The following is a 14,354-nucleotide window of genomic DNA, read 5'->3' on the forward strand; positions in this document are numbered from 1 at the left end:
TGCTTCCTTCACTTCCAATAATATTACCTTAATAACAGCAAATACATAACCACCGATGTACATATGTTACATAACTATATATAAATAAGCATGAATGGGTATAAAGGCCACCTATATAAGCAAAAATTGACTAGATCTAGTTTTTTAATTGATGAGATTCTTAAGAGCTTGGTTTTCGTTTGCAAATGATTTGCAGAAAGCCTTGATTCAACTCTAAAATAACAGTGAATTGGATGTTAAATCTTTTTAAACTGTGAATGGACTCCAGTACCTAGAATTTTGTCACTAGAAGTATAAAAACTAATTGATCTTTTTCACTGGTATGAGCATAACACCAATGGCCAGTTAAGAGTACCTCTAAAAGCTAGATGAGTTAGCTTAGACTTTGTAAAATTAGAAAATTATTATAAAGATCTCGGAAAATTAAGATGTATACGAGAATATGCACATATTATCTAGATGCTTGATCGACCTTCTCTTTCGAGTTTGGAGTGCGCTTGAATTTTATCCGACTACTGGAGAGTTCCACAGAGCAACAATATGTTATAAAGCTGGGTTCGCAATCTAAATCTGCTTAGAAGTAGTGCGTTACTTAACCCCATGAATTAGATAAGCTAATTACGGCGAAGATTTTGATTTGACGATAAAATTGACTTTGATAAAATTGACGAGTTGTATAATTACACGGGCTTTCATATGGTCCTAAAATAGACAGGCATATACATTTTGTAATTACCTCACAAGCTCAGCTCACATTTGATTGGATGTGCCTCGGTCTCGGGATGCTCAAGTGCATTAATAGAGTTAACAGCCACACTTTCTATTTCCGATATATAATATTCAGTTTGATTTTGCTGTTTGCAGAAGAATTCTCTTCCTATTTAAGATATAGTGTGAAAGATACTAAATTTGTAGCCTCATCGTCGGCATTTAATTATGAAATTTGAAATGGTATAGTGGAAGATGGATTGTGCCACAAAAGCGGTTAAAATGGTTAACTCGATTTTTATTTTGTCGTGTTTCATCATAGTTTTGCTGTATTTTATTCTTTACCATCTGCGGTATGTATGACCCCGAAATGACATACATATTCATACCTATATCAATGTATATGTCGGATCACCCTAATGTATGAGCTAGTACATATTGATACATACAAACAAATATTGAGACAATTAACTAATCAATTTATTCGAATCAATGTTATCTTTATTGTTATTTGCGGAATATTGATTTATATTATAAATACCGACCCATCAACTGATACCGTTAATGGATTAGCTTAAATAATCTAATCAGGAGGCATTGAAAATTCCCACAATAAAGCGATAGCATCCGATTTAAAAATAAAGAGATTGTTAATACGAGTATTATATGGTGATTGGCAGGTGTAATCCGACAATTGGGTAAATCGCAAGTCAGCGGGTCAAAATAGAATTTATTCCAGGTAATTAATATACATAGAGATTAAGGAAGAGATAAGCTATTCGTATCAGCTTATATTGTATACTTATATATGAAATATTTGTAAATATCTATGTGCGCTGCAACGAGCGATAACAATGTTTATATGTACATATAATTTAAGCATTTACCTGGTCAATGAAATTTTACATTAACCAAATACTCGTATATGTATCACACATGGCGTATTTACTAATTTTCTGGCTACGCAGTAAATCTTTAATATTAAGTACGTCGAGTATACTGGTTGCTGTGTTGGAAGTCTCTTATCTCTTAATTGGTGTAACATTATTTCAATAAAATTTCATTTGACAACAGATCATCCTAGAAGTCCAACGTGATACAAATATATCTAACTAGACACCCATTGTTTAGAAGTAAAGTGCTCTTTCGGTGAAAAAACAAAGCTTTGAAGTCTATCATTATGTCCATCGCGATATAATGCGTTGGTTTTAAGATTGGGATAGGTTAGTTTAAGAGGTCGATCATTACAAGGATCTCATTTGGATAATTGGCCAATCCGTTGTGGTACCTAAAATACCTGTATAATGGATCATAAACACGCTCACAACTCTACAAAGCACTTTAGCCTATCACAAATTTATTGAGTCGACTAATGTTAGTTTCGGCTATGTTTACTGATTCGCCGAAAGGGTTTTAAGACCAACCCTGATGTGATATTTTATTATGTACTACAGTGTCTTATAGGAATATTGAAAGATTATTATATATATCTTCAAATTGATTACCTGTGTGATATTTTTTGAATGAAGTTGTCTGATTTTTAGGCCTCATCTTTTAGATAAAATATCAATAAACAATTTTTCCAATATTCAAAGCCGCGAAATTTAGAGTCCTTTTCAGTTGCAATTGTCAGCTGGCCATGTCAACTTAATACTGCATATACCATTAGTAATATAGCAGGTTTTCAGATTAACTAAATATTATGGTAGGTTCGGGTTTGTTTACACTTGCACTAATAGGTATACATATATCATCCATACACACATGTGTATCTGCATATCAATGTCTATACTCATAAGTTTATCAGATCGTATAGAAATAGTCCATTGCTGGGCAACAAAACCAACAGCGGCAACTTTCATAAACGTGGGCTGTCGGGCCCCCACGAAGGCGCCGTACAACCACCGACACTTTACAGCAATTTTGTTTTGCTAGCGCTTTCGCTTGCCTATACACTGTTGCTGACATTTGCTGCTTACTATAACCTGTTGCCTGGCCGCGGCGCTTTGTTGCGCAACATTCCCCCAACGTGGCCACCGCCATCCAAGTGAGCAGCAGCATGTTGCTTCAGCACGGCTTCACGTGTTTTTATTGCCGTATCTTTGTTTTCGTTTACGTTTCTGTTTTCGGCTTTGTTTCTCAATGTTGCTGGCGCTATTACTGTTGCGTCGGTGTTGTTGTTGGAGCATAGCCATCGCATGTTTTCAGTTTTGGCATGCCGTGCTGTGCACCCCGACGTGTAAGCAGCGCCAGTTTTCGTTCGTCTTTCGAGTGCTCTGTGTCGTCGCGTAGGGGGCGGCGCGTGCGAGTCATAAACAGAATAAATATCAGCCACGTTGGATACAAAATCGAAAGCACTTCGAACATTCACCGCGCACATACCATACCGTTGGGTGGGTGAGCAGTTGACAGTTGACGAATGGAATATTTAAATTCCATAAAAGTTATTATAATTATTGTTGGTGCCGGTCGACCGGAAGCATTGTTCATTGTCGATTCTTGAAAAACCTGTTAAGTTCATTTGTACATTGATTAGCCGCTGAACTGTCACACCGCTTCTGCTGCAGTATACCTATGCACTGGTGCAAGCTGTGTCGACTAAACAGAATTCGCGGCAAACTGCTTGCATTGCAGTTGTGCTTGTTGTTGTTGGTTTGTTTCTTTTTCAGTTTTTGTTTGGCTGGCGAACCTGTGCATGCGTAGCGCGATGTGTAATATTTTTAGTGTTTGAGCAAGTGCAAATACACTCGCGCGCAAAACAGTATACACGCGAGTGTTTATGGGAAAGTGCATCAAGGTTTACGCCGCTGTAGCGAGAATGAATGCCAAAAAATGTGTGTGATTGAAGTATTTCGTTGCTCATATTTGACGCAAATATTTCAACAGACCAATCATAATCAAAATTTCGTAAACACTTTATTGCTGAACGCGGCGAAGTCTCCCGTTTTTTTTTGTGGGGGCGCGTCTGTTGACACATCGCGTTGTTCTGTTTATTGTTTGTGATTTCAAAATGTGCTGTGAATATCTACAAATTGATACAGCCGACCGATACACATACGTTCAGTTATGCGCATTTGAATTGTTTTTATTTTTATATTTTATTTTTTGCTTATTTATGCGTTTGCCAGTACTGCGTTCATTCTTTAAGGCAGTTAAGAGTTCGTTCCTTGCAATTTATTTGCAAATTTTAAAGAAAATAAATTGATTTGTTTTTAGGCTCAAAGTTCACTTTGCAACGTATGCACGTCAAATGAATTGGGGCTGCCAAGTTCTTCTACTTATTAAAATGGCCTTTGGAGCACATGCTAAGAGTATTGAAATTCAGAACGCTCAAAATGTGCGTAGGTGGCCTGTTGAAAAGAGCTCCCCAATGAGCTTGGAGAAAATACTAAATCTTAAAGAGACAGCTACGTTTCAGCCTATAAAAATCAGCTATCTTCAATGAGTTCAATGGACTTCAAAGGTTAAGATAATATAAAATTATACAAGACAACAAAAAAATTCTTTATAATTATTTTATGTTTCCAAAAGGCCATTTGATGCATAGGTTCTTATTTAAAAGAACCTCTCTCTCTTTCCGCGGTCAGCATGTACCATATTGTATGCTTTGAGGCCTTTGGGTCTACTTAGACAACATAACTTTGCAGAAGAAGTCGCTAAACTTAATTTCTTGATTTCTCAATGTTTGTAGTGCTCAAAGAGTCATCTTCTGCTGATATTTGCCGTCGCTAATTTCAGACAGATTTATCGATTATTCTCTGATCTTTTTACTCCAAAATACTACAAACTATCTTAACTCCATTTGACTGCACCTTCAATGCATCATACATAAATATATTTAATAAGTCTCTATAAATATAATATTATTCAAAGCTTTGTCATGTTCTGCACAATTGGACTTTATGCTTCTCAAATAGCAGTCGTTAACGCAATATTGGCTGGTTTGGGACCGGACATAGTAAAACAATGAGTATTTTTTAGTGTTTGAAATAAGTTAATGGCAGAGTATTTTTATAGACATTACTGTTAAACCAACTGTCACTGACCAGTAGGATGTTTTCTTGGGTTATTCTTCAAACTATTACTTATTCGAAAAAAAAAAATCAATTTCAATTAAAGTACTAGATTACGAAAATATGAACTACTCTAAAAAAAAAATAGATTTGCACCAATCATGAAACAGTTTACTAGTGAGTTATTTTATTTATGGTACCTTCAACAATTTAATACAACGAAGCACACCAAGAATATTGGTATGTTTTTGGTTTTATTTCTCACAGTGTTTGGGTGGACGCCATTAAGATTTTGGTTTTGTTTGCCGACTGAACTGGTTTTTTTTGCGTCGCTTTCAAACTAGTGACAGACTAGGACTTTCTGATCGACGTCAATTAAAAACAAATATCGCTGAAAACATCAGCACTTCCGACAAAAAAAAATAGTCGGCTGTCCATTTGATCATGTGTTGTAAGTGGTCGTCATGGGATTCATAACCAGTTGAATTCAGCGCAGAAAATCTACAGGGTCCACTGTAATAGTTAGGAAAATAAAAACATGCCAAGACTTGATAGTTGATAGCATCAAGAACTCACTCACACTGGGCCATTTAACTACTTACTTATATGCCCTCTACATTGCGCACAACAAGTTAGTTTAAACTGGTTGCAAAGCACCGACGCGCCAGCACGAATGATAATCAAGTGTGATATGAACCAGTTATGTAAATATGTAAATAGGCGAAACAATCAAAAGTATGCTGATAACTGAAATGTAGGCGAAAAATTATTCATAAACACGGGAATTTATAGACGAGTTTGTAAAAATACTTTGGAATAAAAACAACTGGCTTTTGTTGAAATGTCAGGTTTTAAAATGGGAAGACATTCGATATACATACAAGTATGCACATACATATGTGTGTGTGTATGTATTAGCTTTTGAATTGCTAAAACTACGTCGGAAATAAACCGAATTTGTGCTTTGATCGCAATTTCAATGAGCATTCGTAAAGTTTTCACAGTTACACAAATTTTGTTAGCATCGAGCTAAATAACGTCGAAGGCGTAGTAAAAACATTCCAAAGAGCAAACTGTCTAATTGCTTTCAGGCCGAAGTGACAAGTCAAGGCAAATTTTGCATTTGGATAGCTTTATATATTATGAGAGCAGCTTACATCGCCTGTTCGCACTTCAGCTTTATAGAGAACTCATAAGTAGAGTGGTTCTGTTAATAATTAATTTTACAATTGCAAAGCTACTACCCTTAGGAAAAGTAGATATTATTGTTAGTCGACCGCAAAGTGAATCAATAAATAAAAAAAAGTAGCTGTTGACATCTTTTTGCTTTACTGATCAAAATGGTTTTAACATATTATATATAATAATGTTTATACATTTAAGCCGGTGCTGGATTTCCGTTAGTTTTTGCTAATGTTCAATATCCGCCATGGTTCATTTTCAAAATAAGTTCAGGTTCAATCCTCATTAAAATTATACGATACACATGAATCTCAAAATTCGGAATAAGTTGAATCTCGAATGTCGCCTTCGTAAGAAGCTAGAATACCCCTTACAAATAAAAAATTTTTCATATACGAACTTGGTTTTGATTATTCAGCTTGTACTGAGGGACTAGTTTGCGTATATACAGACAGACGGATATTGCGAAATCAACTCAGCTCGTTAAACATTTTCGACGTTTCCTTCTGGATCTTACAAACTTCGTAGCAAACTTAATACGTATACCCTGTTCAGGGTATAAAGAAATTACTAATTTGAAATGAGCCTTTTGAAGAAATATTAATAATGACCTGACCAACTGTCTAGAAAAGTAATTAGTTAGTAGAACGATAGTTGTATGTTGGTATATGAACTTTAGAAATATTATCTATCATATTAATTTAATTTCATTTAGATAACTTACATATTGACAGATTTGTAAGCATAAAGTCCATCAGAAGGCAGGGATCGATCCCAATACTTTTGAATCAGAGTTGCCAAATATCAGGAGCATTAGCTTCTGAGTTCTTTATTGTAAATTGGAAGAAACTAACATTATAGGTATATATAGCGCTTTAGCGAATTGGGCGTAGTATATAATTATATATAATTTACTTTTGAGAACTCCACATATTTGTTTAGAAATATTTATTTATATTCTAACTGCCTCAGATTCAATTAACCAAATTCGTAAGCGAGCAAAACCGCTGCCACAAACTCGCAATTATTATTTTTATGTTCTTGAAATTGGTGCATTGTGATTGTCTCCATCGCACCTGACAGCAGATAACTTGGAAGCATATCAATTCGCTGTCAAGTTCGCTAGCGCCGCTCTGCGATCAACAATTCAAATTAGCGCTAATTCACATAATTAAAATGCTCCGAAATGGCTTCTCACACCATTGTAAACAATCGCCGTTACATTTCGGGTATTCGCTCATAAAAAGTCAGCTTTATAACCAGCTATCATTTAAAAAAGGGTCCGCATCCCTTGCAATGCAATTAACAAATAACTGACCAATGGCACTGTGTTTGCTTGTGTGCGACTGGTTAAGCGTGTGTGTGTGAGTGTTTGTGTGCGCGCATAGCAGCCAATCTCTCTCAAATTCAAAAGCAAACTTTATTACTTTCTTTAACCACATAGAACTAATTCGTACTTTAAAGAAGGGAAAACTTGAGAAAGTTTTAGCCTCGCACACACACACACACGCAAGTTTTCAGGCATTAACACGTATATGCATTTGGACATGTTGAATAATTGAAAACCTGATGGCAAAAACGATGACTTGGTTTGAGTCGAATGTGGTTTTTCGGCAAAGAAATTGTTTCTAAAAACTTATAATAGAACGGTTTTCAAATAACCGGCAATGGTGACGTCTCAAAATCAGGTTTAGGAGGAGACTGCTCACTAATTATTACTTTTGGCATACCAAAAATAGGGGAGGAATAATAATAGAGCTTACAAAGAAAGTTGGGTGAATTTGGATTTTGAGTATTTGGCCATATAAATTTGTTCATTGAATGAAAGATTCGTAGAAGCCGCTCTCAATGATTTTAAATTTCATAAATGTTTAGTAGTTTTCTTCGAAAACACCATTTAAACCGGCCAGCGCCAAAAAGGAGTAATAACCACATTAGTTTCGCAACTGTTGAACGCATTGCTGGGGCGAAGCTTTTGGCCACACAAGCCACCACATTTATGAAAAACAAACTGACAAACAAACAAACATAAATTTCAATTTTCCACCAAAATACCGAAGCGACTAAAAGGCCAATGCTATGGATCTCTTGGGAACTTTCAGAGTTTTTGAACTTTTGTTGTCGCTGTTGCTGAGCTCGAGAGCGCCGCTAAAGTCGGTGAAATCGTTGGCAAAAGCGCAAACCATGAAGCAAATTGAAAACTGCAGTCAGACGAAACAAAGAAAGCAAAAAACAAAAACCAGTTACCAAAGACCGAGTATATTTTGTTGCCACAACAGCTACTTTCTGCTGCCAACAAATGCCAACGCGCCGCTTAAAGGGATAAGGGAAAAGTATTAAAAGTGTCCGAATGATGATTGCCTTGATTGCGATTATCACTGGCGAATACACGAGGCAAGCAGTAAGCAAACGTAACTGGGCAGCTGACACCATCTAAGTACGTTCCCCAAAGGATTTTTGCGTTCAACATTTAACATTAAGTGACAAATATAAAATCTTACCATGAAATAAACATTCAAAAGGCAAATATGTCTTACAAGGCGCCGCAAGCTGGGTACGAGCAGACTTTTATGACGATTCAAGTCAGATGCTACAATTACTCCAAAAATCGCGTATGAAAACTGAGTAGAGGCCAACTACAATAGTATTAAGATGAAATCGTGTGAATGAAAAAAAAAGATTTATCTTCTAAATTTTTACTAATATTTTCGATTTTGATTTTCCTCTTACGAACTTGACGTTGTCAAATTCTGCACAATCGGACGAACTATACATAACTTTGTTCTCACCTCAGGGCATTATTTAAGCGAACAGAGTTAGATGATGTCAACTGCCGAGTGCGAGTTGTGTAAGAAATCTGATAAAGTCAGTGTATGTTAAGGAAGTTTATAATGTTGCTGGGGTGTGAGTTTATTTCATCGCTTTAATATGTACTAGGATCGAATATGAACTCCAGTTGGAAAAAGATACATCGTGAATTTTGTAAGGAATGGAGCCAGGTCCCTTCCAGACAAAAAGCGAGAAAGTTCGATGAGATGATTGCTCTTATTGGTGGTAAACTTTGATATTGCAAAATCAGCAACGGTTGCTGGTTCCTCTGCGAGGTCGATCGTGTCGAAAGACTTAAAAAGTTGTATTCTGAATACGTCAGTGTGAACTTAGAGTTATCTCAGATGCTCGAATGAATATTTCTATTAACCTTGAAACTGCAAATGCCAATAAAAAATGCTAAGCAATGTGTGTATTCTAATAGGTTTGCTATTTGCATCGTTGTACAAATATTTATGCAACTAAATAAACACAAGTAAACTGTTTGTAAATATGTAAATAGTTATTCCCCTCCGATATGTTGCCTTCGTAAGAACTGATGTTTTTGTATGCGTGTATTGCACACGCCACACAGTGCACATTTTTAAAAGCGATGTCTGTGAAGCGTTGCCGCCTTTTAAGATTGCATTTGCAAACAATTCGAAATTCATCATCATATTTCTTGCATGCCACCACCCACTCTACGCTGTATCAGGCACACACACAAGCACTTAGCTCTGTATGGACTTACATAGGTGTGCGTGTGTGGGTGTGGGTGGCGCGGCAATGACCACAATAACTATCGCTAAGTGCGCACATAATTTGTGGTATTGCTAATGAAAATGAATGGGGGCGGCAGTGGCTACCGGTCATTCCACTCTGCGCTTTTCTTTGGTGTTGTTGTTGCTGCGCCGAACAATCGCTTCTAACTTGTGCAGGTGAACTTCAGCATGGCTGCCTTTTTGTGATTTGTCATAATTTAGATAATGACCATATTTCAGAAATATTTTAAGTTTCTCACTGCTTATTCATAGAAGCGATATTAGCGCGGCGGCGAACCTTATCTGCTGGCGAAAGTAAAAAGGTTAAATATTGCTAAATGCTTATGTTGAACTAAAACCAAATTACAGTGAATAAATACACTCAAAAAAGTTGGAATTGAAAAAGTAAATTAGTAATCCGGAAGCTTGTGCAGTGTTTTGATATACTTTAGCAAACACATTTGAAAAAAGCCTCATATTTAGCCGCAAATCAGCTCTGGTTTAAAAGTGATCAAAAAATCCATTTGAATATGCTGCGCACAATTCCCATTAAACTGATTGCTCGGAGCGGCGAAAGGCGGAGAAGTGATCGGCGAAACTACAAAAAAAATATCGGCTACAGCTTTGTGATAACCGTATATGCTATAGGTGAGTACTTATATAGTAATACAATACTTATTACTTATGTCGTAATTTACATTTGTACGAATAAGTGTCGATTACGTGAGACTTCCGGCACCAGCTTACAGCCAGCAATGGCGAGAAGACTATTCCTACGCTCCTTATCGCTAACCGCGGAAACTAATTCTTATTAAATTCTTGCTGGACTTCGTAGTTCAAGAAAGTGGCGTGATGTGAAACAAACCATTATTTATTTTATACATTGCGAAATTGTTGAGGGTCGACATCGACACGTCGATTATACTTGGTCAACTGAAATCAATGATGACATAGCCTAGTGTGATTTTAGTAAAGCGTTAAGCTACATTCTCCAATACCATCTTATATTCATTGCAAACGTAAAGTTCGAACTCTTCTGACAGATACACAATTTCAGTGTTCTGGCAATGAGATAGAATAGGGGACTTAATATATCGGAACAACTTCCGTAGCAGAAAAGTGAAGCAAAATACTTCAAAATTATTTAAGCTAATGACTGTGGGAATCAATTTTGTAAATATACCTTCTAGCTTTGTGAGAAGAAACCACTAATATCCAATGTTACATCAAAATTTCAGTTGACGGGGCTATAAAAGTTCATCCCTCTATTGGTGAACACGAAGATTCCACTGGTGACTCCGCAGCTTCCCTAAGATATCGGGGTAATTTCACTGAGATTCACCAATGTCCAATGTCTGAATTCTTACGGTATTGAAGCCTAAAACTTGAGAGCTAAATAAGCATATGAAGCTTTCTTAAATATTATGCAAATATATTCAGAATTCAACAAAAGTAACGGTGTTAGGACTGTGCTTACACACGCTCTGGTGACAAATGCCCGACTGCTGTTTGTAGCTGAAAAGAAACCAGAATGCTGGTGATTAATTTGCATTTGCAAGATTCGCCAGTGGAGGCAGCAGCAGCAGCCGGAAAACAGCTACTGGATCCGGTTTTGTGGTTTCCAGTTCAACATCTGGTCTTACCACAGGAACACTGACGCAGTGCTTGCCGCACTGGCGCAAGCGCTCACGCATGCAGCGCTGCCAGCCGGTTAACTGCTTGTGCGCGGACACACACACATACTCAAAGGCTAGTATAAATGCACGAAGGTGCTGGGGATGTGTGTGTGTGTCGCGTTGATGTGTTGAGCTGCGACTAATTGTCAGACAGTGGCACGAGAAGTGGCTTCTTCTTTTCGACTTATTTAGAGCGTGTGCGAGTAAGGATTTAATTGGCATGGGGAATGCCACCAGAAGAGCCAAAAGAGCGTAAAAACAATAAAAACAAAAGCGTTGCCAACATCCGCAAATAAAAAAAAGTATTAAATATGAAACGCTTGAGCTTATTGCTAGTTGCATGTGTGATAATGTCGTCGTTGTGGATGAAAGGATCTGTTGCCTTTTCGCTTTTTCAAAAAATATAAAATGAGAGGACAAAACCAGCCGTTCATCATGCAGGAATTCGCACTTATATGTATGTATGTATATGTGGCGTGTTGACACTTGCAAATATATGTATGCGTGTGTGTGCGATTGTTTGCTAGCACAACACGAGAGCCGAGAAGGTTGGCCAATTAATTAAATTAAAATCGATTGCCTCAATGTGTTTGCATGCCACAAGTGCAGTTAAAGCGTAAACAATTTGCAACAAGATACTCGCACTTGTATTTATTAGCACCGTGAATACATTTTGAAATCTTCCAATTCAAGCGTTTGTAAAGGGCTCCTTTCGACGAACTCGTCGTGCATTTGAGCGTGAGCATCCGAAAGTCTATTTCAATTGCCGGTTAGCCGTACGAGTGGTGTGCATCTGTGCATGTGTGTATGTGAAAGTAATTATGAATGTTTGTAGAAGCGTTATTTATTATTAGGGCGGCACATAACTTAAATTAGGCTTCGCAGTATAAAAAATAATTTTTTTTGATATTTCCGAAGCTTAAAGCGAATTTATAAATGAATTGATTTATTATTATTGATAGGTAAAACAGAAAATTAGCTATTTTCGAAGCAGATTTAAGACTTTTAACTATTAGAAAAAGATTTATATTACTATAGATCGCAGCATATGAATATTTATACCCTGAACAGGGTAGATTAAGTTTGCCCCGAAGTTTGTAACAGGAAGCGCTGGAGACCCAATAAAGCGTATATTTAAATAATCAGTGTGACGAGCTGAGTCGATTTAGCCATGTACGCTATCAGTCCATTTATCTTAGTTTTTGAGATATTTATTTGAAATTTCGTCTACGTTCTTATCTCGCCAAGAAGCTGCTCATATCAACCGCCGATATCGAAAAACTATAGTATACAGCTGCCATCAGGGTCGTAGAGAGGAAACCCGGGCCCGGGATTAATTGTAGTGAATTATTGAAGAAAATATTTGCAAAAAATGAACGAGCTCGATATTGTAACCGATCTGCTCTCTCGTTTATTGGCTATGTATATCTCCCCGAAATTTAGTTGCAATCCGCAAATATATTGTTTCGATGCATCCTTGAAGGATATTATAGCTTCGACGCGGGCGATATTAACATTTTTTGTTGTTTTTGTAATTTTTAGGAAAAAATTAATCTTCTATTTCTTTAAAAATTCATCGAATGACAGTCCAAAGTCGGTTAAAGGAAGTTTTTCGGAGAATTTTGTTAAACAAAAGTATTTGGTTATAACAACAAAATAGTGCCACAATATACAGCTTAACCTTCAACGAAGTCTTCAGCTACTATATGTCAAAAATATGTTAGTTCAGAATTTGCATTATGTTCACCTAGAAAGGGTGACCCTAATGCGTCAGTAGGCATGATTGTAAGCGGCTCAGCTTATGTACATTTGTTAGTGCCATCGCCTGCAGACTTCATCGCTTTGGCTTTGCCTTTCAATTCATGTATTAATTTGTTTTCACTGCAATCATCATCACCAGTTACTTTTCGAAAATCAATGACTGTAACCATCGAATTCCATTTAGTTTAATTAATTGAAAATCGTTTAATTTTTGTTGTTTTGCATGGCATGCAACGTCTCAGCGAACCATGTTGCATATTCCTATCTGTGCAGTTGACTATGTGGAAATTCGGATTCCACATAATTACGTACACTTCTACATACTTATATGTAAGTATGTGTTTTGCACTTGTTTTTGTAAGCACGCTAGCAAGCAAGGAAGTCTAGAAGGTATCTGGGTGGTTCGCACCTTCGGGGCTATTGAGGATCGGCAACGGTCGCCACACTTTAGAGAGTGAAACCACAAGCTGAAAAGCCATCAGCGCACACATTACGGTACTTAGTGAGCACGCACATGCCTGCATTCATGTGTTTGTGCGTAAGAAGCATTTAAGTGCATTGATATTTACATACAAACGCAAACACCGCCTAACTTACACACAAATGCATATAAACGTGTGTGTGTGTGTTTGCACATGCTACGTATTTATGTGCTTGCTTTTCGTATTACCACCAGGTTCGAATTGAGTTTGCAGTACAATTTTCACTTTATGCTTTTCATTTGCTCATTTTTGCAATCGCCTCGCTTGTACATGTAAGTGTGTGTGTGTGTGTGTGGTGAGGTATGCAGGCATTTACCTATGCTCGTTTCCCTCCTTGCTTCCGCTGGCATTGTGTGGACGTCGGCACACATTAGAGCTGTGCTTGACTGCTGGAGTGCTTTGCTAACGGCTTTGCCGCTGATATTGCCACTGCTATTAAAGCAACACCTATGTAGACGCTTGTGCATTTTTGTTGCATGTATTTGGTGCAGTGATGTAGTTAGTATTGTTAACACTGCGGCCATTGTTGGGCTTTGTCGGCGCCGACCAACCGACACCGTGACAAAAACGTACAGCCAAAGGGCTGAAGAACACCTCCCTTTTGCACCAGCACTAGTCCGTCTCGAATCTGTCGAAATTGCTTTCTTGCAAATATTAGAAGAGTCATCATTGTTTTTTTTTATTTTTCAAATTTTCAAGACAAACATACATACCTACATACATATTTTTCATAGATCCTCTGTTTTTGATTCGATGTTCATATGTATCTAAAATATGTAAAACTTAAATTTTGTCATTCATTCATTCACCAAAATTCATTTTTGATCTAGTTTTCGACCGATTCTTATGTTTTTTTTTCGCTGTTGGATCCGTCTTGATGTTGTGTGGTTGGCTTGTGTGAAAATGTAGGATTTGTACAATATTACTGAGCCCAGTTGCGCATGCATATATGTATGTGTATGC

General features: G+C 37.1%; 1 protein-coding gene and 1 long non-coding RNA gene across 9 annotated transcripts in view; one reads left to right on the forward strand and one right to left on the reverse strand.

The window, feature by feature from the left end:
- Positions 1 to 687: 687 nt before the first annotated feature.
- Positions 688 to 14,191, reverse strand: LOC118681753 (uncharacterized). The gene is made up of 3 exons (XR_011396065.1): positions 14,105 to 14,191; positions 13,708 to 14,035; positions 688 to 877 (listed from the first exon to the last, which is right to left on the reverse strand). It is a non-coding gene; the product is annotated as an uncharacterized lncRNA (long non-coding RNA).
- Positions 2,886 to 14,354, forward strand: part of LOC106614671 (uncharacterized) — a 30,110-nt gene continuing 18,641 nt past the window's right edge. The window contains exons 1-2 of one of the 8 annotated variants that reach the window (XM_014230546.3): positions 2,961 to 3,101; positions 9,746 to 10,120. In XM_014230546.3, coding sequence (XP_014086021.2) covers positions 10,003 to 10,120 — 118 coding nt within the window. In that variant the 5' untranslated portion in view covers positions 2,961 to 3,101; positions 9,746 to 10,002. Of the gene's footprint in view, positions 3,106 to 3,228; positions 3,361 to 3,419; positions 3,543 to 9,712; positions 10,121 to 14,354 lie in introns of those variants that run through there. The other 7 variants (XM_014230597.3, XM_014230564.3, XM_036367885.2 and 4 more) reach the window with 7 other exon arrangements.

Source organism: Bactrocera oleae, chromosome 4 (genome assembly GCF_042242935.1).
Source record: "Bactrocera oleae isolate idBacOlea1 chromosome 4, idBacOlea1, whole genome shotgun sequence".
Classification (NCBI taxonomy): Eukaryota; Metazoa; Arthropoda; class Insecta; order Diptera; family Tephritidae; genus Bactrocera; species Bactrocera oleae.